Raw genomic sequence first — 7718 nt, forward strand, 5'->3', positions numbered from 1 at the left:
TATAATGACGTGCAGGTAAAACTGATTTGAAGACTGGTTGAGGCATTCTTGGATCTGGGTTGTATGGTTGTATGATGAGGTGTTAATACTTGACTTAATCCTACTGGAGATGGACTGTCAATTGGGATGTACCTTTTCTTTTTTTTAAAATACCCTAAAGGGCATAAACCCATACTATGCCATCCCGACCCCCAAAACAACACTCACTACTAACTTTTTGTTCGTATATTATGTACGTGCATACCTAAGTATGCGCAATTTTGTGTATGTGTGTGCGTGTGCGTGTATGTATGTATGTATTACGTGTGTGTGCGTGTGTGTATATGTGTGTGTGTGTGTGTGTGTGTGTGTGTGCGTGTGTGAGTTTGTGTGTGTGTGTGTGTGTGTGTGTGTGCATGCGTGTGTGTGTGTGTGTGTGTGTGTGTGTGTGTGTGGATGTGTGAGGTGGAGGGGAAAAGAGATGCTCTGGTGAACGCCACCAAGGCATACATACCTCTAGGCTGCGTGTCTTGAACCATGATGGAAGTCATGGATTTCAATCGGTGAATAACACAAAAGTCCAAGAGCGGAAATCGGGGTCGGGAGAAGAGAGCTTGGTTTCGAGACGAAGAAAGGTTTTCCTTTGTAACGATCGGCAGGACAAAACGTTATTCATTTTCAGGCAGGCTTTTTTATGTTTGGCTTCTTTCAGCCTCGTTTGCTGGGAAACGAAATAATGTCTATAATTTCTACCGTGGAACCTCCTTTTGCTTTTCTTGAACGTTCGTCTCAAACTCTAGTCTGGCCCCGCCCCGATTTTGAGCCTTATAGCTTTATTCTTCCTCTCTATCCTGCCATTGCCCTATATATGTATACATGTTCTAGCTTTTGCCCTCTGCTTATTCTGTCAGCTTAAAAAAATCTTGAACTTTTCTCCATCTATTTCATTCCAGTTTCAATTCGGTTTCGTTTACACTGTTTATTCATGTGGTATCATGCACGGTTTACACGCAGAGCACTTTGGTTCAAACTTCTAGCGTGGGAGGTTGGTGTGTGCTCTGGTGTAGTTTGCTCCTACTTTCCTATCCAACATCTATCGTCCATATCTCTCCTGTTTCTTTTCATTGTATGCTACTTTCTAGTAACACCTCTAATCTTGGGTACATAGTTATCCTTATGACCTATTATTTGTGTCGCAAATGCCGTAACATTCTTACCAAACTAAAACAAAATTCCCTCTTAGCAGGACCCTTCTTTACCTTCGATTGTTGGGGGACTTTTAATGGCTGTCAATGAGCTAGGCTCGATCTTAGCGGAAACAACTTTAACTCGACGGAACTGAAGCCTGTGTGGTGGGGGTTGGGGTTTCGCCAATGAGATTACTATGTGGACTTAATAGAGTGGCAAATCCATCCTGTATCACACTACCGTGTTTCAGGTCATAAACCCTTTTGTGAAGGTTTATAAAAAAAGAATTAAAACGTTTCTTTGTGATGACTTTAAAACAAGTCCAAGCAGGCAAGCCAAGACAGAAGAAGAGTCAGCAGGAGGCCTTCTTCATCGTTCGCTATCCCGTAGTCTGGCAGATCGTTGGGCATCACTATAGATTTACAACCAGTTTTTCCACTCCTCGCAGTTTTCAGCATTCCTTAGTATGACGTTACAGTCATGGCCGGTCCACTCTTTTTTGTTGTCTACCCATCGTTTGATCTGTATGCCTCTTCGTCTCTATCCTTGTGATGTGTCCTTTTCCCCATCGGTTGACGTCTTTTCAATGAAGTCAGGAGATTTTTCATACGACCCGATGGCGTTTCTAATTCTGGTTCTGACTACTTCATTGGTCAAAGAGCACTACCCCAAGCTTATGCTGCGAATGAATGACATCCTCATCAAGATACAATTTCGGCGATGTGGAATGCGGACAGCTGCTTCCACCTTGCTAGTCAAGGTGATTCCAGGCGGAATAGAATACAACATCGGAGCAAAAAGACAGAGACTTAAGTTAAAACACAGTTGAAACTTTCTAAGACAACCACCCATTGTCGAGGAAAAAAATGGCTGTCTTAGACAGCAGGTGGACATCTTGGACATTATCATAATAATACAGAACACGAAAACGAAGGAATGGAAGTGGGGTGTGGTCTGTTGTACAGGTTATTGATTAGGATAGGTGGCCGTTAGAACAGGTTCGACTGTAATCAGGGGCGAAGGCTGACTTGTTTGACAGGGTAATCCAAGTGAGATGGGACCAGATAGGGCCTGGAGATATCACACTCACACAAGTAACAAGAATCTTACTGGAGGCGGTAACTTTGAGTTGTGAATAAAAACAAATCCTGAATTCATGTTGTATACATATTCAACCGCTAAAATAATCGAGAAAGTATTTCATTAAATATTTATTCTAACTAACCTTAAATTTAACTTTAGATTTGAATACACGAACACCAAGAAAAGAAGCAGAGGTGTCAGTACTACAATGGCATGTTATACCAGACAGTCTAAACACTTTGGTAGAGCATGCCAATTATTTTTTTTTTCACATTTGGCTGTTTTTGTCTAGCAGTCCAGCTTTTCGCGGCCAGGGGCCGGTGTCATAATCGAGGTCACGATCTGATTATAGGACGTTAAAAAGTCGAGGAAAAAAAAACAAGCACTCGCAGCAGTCAAGATATCATTAGGAGTTAGTTCCCTTCACGTCTGTGAGGTAGACTCGACCAGTGTAATAGTTAGCTTACATTATCAGCGGGTGTGGCTGCTTATAACTGTGGCTCGAAAGGGGTGACCAGGGTATATGTGGCAATGAAACAGTTGACTGCTATGCACATGTTCCCTTCAACTCTATTGGTAGACTCTTCCAGCCTCACTTTAAGCTTACTTAATCAAAGCTTGTGACTGCTTATGGAGTGGCCCCATAGGGGCGAACAGGCTATTTCTGTGGCAATGAAACGGTTTTGAAGGTTAGGCATGTTCTATTGTTCACTGGTGATTATGAACGTCTTTTTATATTTAATTTATGAGGTTTATGTCTATGGGTGAATTTGACTGCGACAATGTTTCAAAATTAAGAAGGGAAGCAGTGATTATTAGAATATATAGACGCTTCGCCACTGACTGTAACTTCTACGCACAAATGACCATCGAGCCCACGTCTTCTGCGTACAACAGCGAAAGCCTTTCTATCATACCACAGATGACAGTAAAAGTAGGTCCTCTAAAGTAGACACGCACACCTCAGTTATTAGATGTACTGGTGATATATTTTTTTCACTGTACATGTATTGCCTTTGCTTTTTTTCCATCCTACTTATTCTTCTTTTATGTCACCACTGGGCCAATCGCTCCGCGTCGAAACTATCTGTTCGTAGAACTGCGATCTTTTAGTAAAAGAAAAGAAGGCAACGAACGACTGACAATTCTGTCCTTTTAATGTGAGTGTTTTAACGTCCCAAACCCCATCGACAAAATTGAGATTATTTAGGAGGCAGGATTCCATCACATCTGTCTGGACTAACCCTGGCTGAGAGGCAGGGATACACCGTTTCAGCAGAAAAAACTGAGATACTCCATAAACCTTTTCTCGCACAGGAATCGAACTCGTGTCTTCTGTTGCGACGGTGCAGCGGACAACGACTACACCACAGACGCCAGTCATTTATTTCTGGGTTAATTTGTACGTCGGCTGATAAAAGAAACCACCTGATAGTATCAGATATTTTTTTATTCAAACCAAAGAAACAGATCTGAACAAATGAAATAGAAAAGCTAAAACATGGAACAGAAATGGAAACGAAACTCACAAGACAAGACATTAAGGAATTATAAAAGAGACTACGATACATTTTTATGCAAGGTTACGTTAAGTCCAAGATTGCATACGTCAATTTGGTTCAATTCTCTATTTGAGGAACATGAAACAGCAACAACGAAAACAACAACAACAACAGCAACAACAACAACAACAACAACAACAACAGAACACCAAAACCCAACAAAACGAAACACCCCCCCCCAAAAAAAAGCAACAACCCAACAACAACAAAAAAGAAACAAAGCAAAACAAATTTTAAAAAAACACAACAGCAATAACAAAACCTCAACCCTGTTTCCAAAGATCAGGTAACATCACCTACTAAAAGGCACGTCTTTTAAGAGCACCCGATTTAGGAGGTATAGCAAATGTAAAGGGGTAACGTTGTTCAGTCACTCTTGACTTAGTTGATTTGGTTCGATAATAATAATAATTAAGACTGAATGTCTTACAGGTTGCTGCTGGTTTGCAGAACGATATCGTATCTTGATCCATATGATATAGATTTGAAGACAAATCTACTACTACTATTTGTTAGTTTGAATCGAATTCTGGACTTAAATCTAGTTTATATTGTTATTTTGACAAATTACAACAGTTCTGCCTAATTATTATTGCATGAGGAGCAGCGAACTGAGTCGATGTGTGGCCATTTGTTTACATCTCCATATCTTTGAGGAATCGATAAAAAAGAATAGACATACCGAGCAGCAGCTTTTAAAAAATGTAGCAAGCTATTGCTCCACAACATTGGTTTTTGCCTCGCTTCAGAGTAAAAGGAAAGGGACGATCATTTACATCCCCTACTCGGGAGGTTAGAGGTGATGAAAACAGTTTACAAACACCCGGCTTGTCGCAGTACGGAGTAACACTAGCCAATTTAAAGAGGGACTTCTTCTCTCCTCGAGAAAAGAGACAAAATTTCAAAACGACGTGGGTAGCTAAATCTCGACTGCTCAGTGTGGGATTCATTTGTAAAAATGGCGTATGTCTGAACCTTACAGAAAATAGTCGATCTTTTGGCGCGTCAACGACACTTTTTGTGAAGTGAACCATCTTGTTTGTATACAATCTTTAGTAAAGTTCAGTTTCGAAAACACTGATATACATTGGTCATTCCGGACAGGCTTCTAGCTAAAAGAAGAAAACAGTTTCTAGCTTGGTTATACAAGAGTCCAAAAGCTGTTGCTCTACAGGTCAAGGTGGATAATTAAGGAATGTCTTTGACATCGGAACACATCGATGAGTTGCAAGCAGTTGTCGTGATGAGGGGTCATAAGGTTGAAATCATGACCTCTCGACGTAGGCGGCACTTGGCTCTTCCAACTCCTGGGCCTCCTGTACCAGGGCGCAGCAGGTGCAGCAAAACACGATGAGCAGATCCTCCACAACGGTGCCCTCGATCCCTTTCATTTCCCGGATCTTGCCACGGACAATGAACTGAGCCACCACATTGGCTGGGGGGAGTAGGAAGGAGAGGCCACACAGCAGGCAGTTATCGCCCACCTTTTCTGCGTTTTTGCCTAGCTGGTAGCAGGGTACGAAGTAGGCGATCAAACACAAGCCGATGTTGTCGAAGCAACCGAAGAGTCCGTGTTGCCAGGTCATGGCTGAAGATCTCACTCACCGGGCAGACAGACGGGGAGTATAACTGGGAATCTACAGCAGACAAGGAATTCTTGCCTCAGGTCTTGCGACAGTTCTGTGGAGAGAAAGATGACTTTTTTTAAGTTTGTATGAGACATTTCGTGGACCGCACATTTGTCTTTACAGACGCCACACGCACTGAAATTGCTGAAAAGTTGTTCATTTTTTCATGTTCATGTCGGAGATGAACGCCACTTCCCCTATTATGGCTAGGAGCCCGGTAAGTTTTCGAACAGAAATTCACCCCCCGCCTCCCACCCCAATAAAAAATTAATTTAAAAAATAGAAAAGAAGGAAAAAACCCCAAGACATTTCACAGGTAATGGCGTTTTCATTATTACAGACCGTGACAAAGGCAAATCCATTTTATGAAACATGTGTAGGCCGGCCATCTATAATACTACCACTACTACTTCTACTACTACTACTACTACTACTACTACTACTACTACTACTACTACTACTACTACTACTACTACTACTACTACTACTACTACTATTACAATTACTACTACTACTACTACTAGTGGTTAGGCTACCGGACTCGTAATCGTGAGGTTGCGGGGTCGGGGGTTCGAGCACTTTACACGAATTTTCATCACTTCACCCAGGTGGAAATGAGTACCCTGCCGTAGACAGTGAAAGATCTTGTCAGTAGGTTAGTGTTCTAGCGCCTATAAATAGCTGCTAGCACTGTATGCTTCCCAGGAAGTTGAGTTTGTTTCAGAATGCTCTCAGGTCTGCTGTGGTAATAGTATAGATTGTGAAGCGAATAGAGCTTGCTGTTGAGCGAGTATTTGCGCTATAAACATGCTATCTATTATACTTATTATTTACTACTACTACTACTACTACTACTACTACTACTACTACTACTACTACTACTACTACTACTACTACTACTACTACTACTATTACTACTACCACTACTACTACTACTACTACTAATAATAATAATAGTAGTAGGTGGAAGAAGAAGAAGAAGAAGAAGAAGAAGAAGAAGAAGAAGAAGAAGAAGAAGAAGAAGAAGAAGAAGAAGAAGAAGAAGAAGAAGAAGAAGAAGAAGAAGAAGAAGAAGAAGAAGAAGAAGAAGAAGAAGAAGAAAAAGAAGAAGAAGAAGCAGAAGAAGAAGAAGAAGAAGAAGAAGAAGAAGAAGAAGAAGAAGAAGAAGAAGAAGAAGAAGAAGAAGAAGAAGAAGAAGAAGAAGAAGAAACAGAATTAACAGCTTATTTAGAATACGGCACCTTTTGATTCCCTTTAACTAGACTTTGGGATTTTGAAACAAAGATAAACTCCGTTTGTCTTTACATACAAGATTTGAATTATTCGAAGTTGTAGCATCACACCATAATTGAAAGGCACTTCTCCCCGGAACGAAGGGCCCTTTTCTCTACCTTATGAGTTCCGTGTAACCAGGAACCCAGTGTAGTACTGAGTACGTCAGGAGACACAGTCCTCAGTGTTTGCTGACGTATCGCTACCTTAGAATGACAAAGCTCTAACTGACATTTTTGGAAGTTTTGAGTTAATAAGACCATGTGGCTGGAAACCAAATTTTCTACCTCCTCTATCAAATCGAAAGATTATTCGGAGTAGTTATCAAGATAATCAAAGAATGCACCTAAAAAAGCTTGACATGTTGTAAAAACTCAACATTTTTAATGTCAAATTTCTCAAAACTAGGTACCGAGCAGATAGAACGTTGTAACCCTGAGGTAGCGGTATGTTGTATGTTATCCGCGCGGGAAGGTCCAAGGCGGACCGAAGTCGACAACGGGCAGACAGATTTTAAAAATTGATAAGAGACGCATGATAAGAGACGCATGGGGTTGACACTATCAAGTCGAGCACGTTCAAGGAAGGAAAATAACTAAAAAATTCAACACAACCCTGAAGGCAATGCAATGCTTTCGGGGAGCACGAGACTAAAACAACAGAAACCGAATTTAACTGATTGTACAACTTTAGAGGGATTGGAATTGTTTCGTGACTATTATGTATTGGAAATTGTTAGTCAAATACGTGAAAATCGTTGGCCAAACAAGTTGAAATAGTTTTGCAGCAGCTCAAGCTCCAAATGATTGGCAAAATAATATGAAATTTTAAATCAAGTAGTTTGACATGTTGGCGGCTATGCAACAGGAAACTTTTGGTCAAATAGGAAGGAAGCATTAGCCACGTATCTAGGAATTGCAGACGATGTAACATGAAACAGGTGACCAAGGAGAGAGAAATAAAGAGCGAGATAGAGAGAAAAAGAGAACGAGAGAGAGAGAGAGAG

At 41.0% G+C, this 7718-nt stretch overlaps 2 protein-coding genes across 2 annotated transcripts in view; one reads left to right on the plus strand and one right to left on the minus strand.

The window, feature by feature from the left end:
- LOC101859442 (actin, plasmodial isoform) overlaps nucleotides 1–7718 on the plus strand; it is a 56766-nt gene that overhangs the window by 14635 nt on the left and 34413 nt on the right. The window lies entirely within an intron of this gene.
- On the minus strand, nucleotides 3683–5541 carry LOC101859821 (cell number regulator 10). Its single transcript, XM_013088979.2, has one exon. It carries the CDS (start codon nucleotides 5396–5398, stop codon nucleotides 5078–5080), a length of 321 nt encoding a protein of 106 aa, XP_012944433.1. The 5' UTR covers nucleotides 5399–5541; the 3' UTR covers nucleotides 3683–5077.

This window comes from Aplysia californica, unplaced genomic scaffold (genome assembly GCF_000002075.1).
Source record: "Aplysia californica isolate F4 #8 unplaced genomic scaffold, AplCal3.0 scaffold00848, whole genome shotgun sequence".
Taxonomy (NCBI): Eukaryota; Metazoa; Mollusca; class Gastropoda; order Aplysiida; family Aplysiidae; genus Aplysia; species Aplysia californica.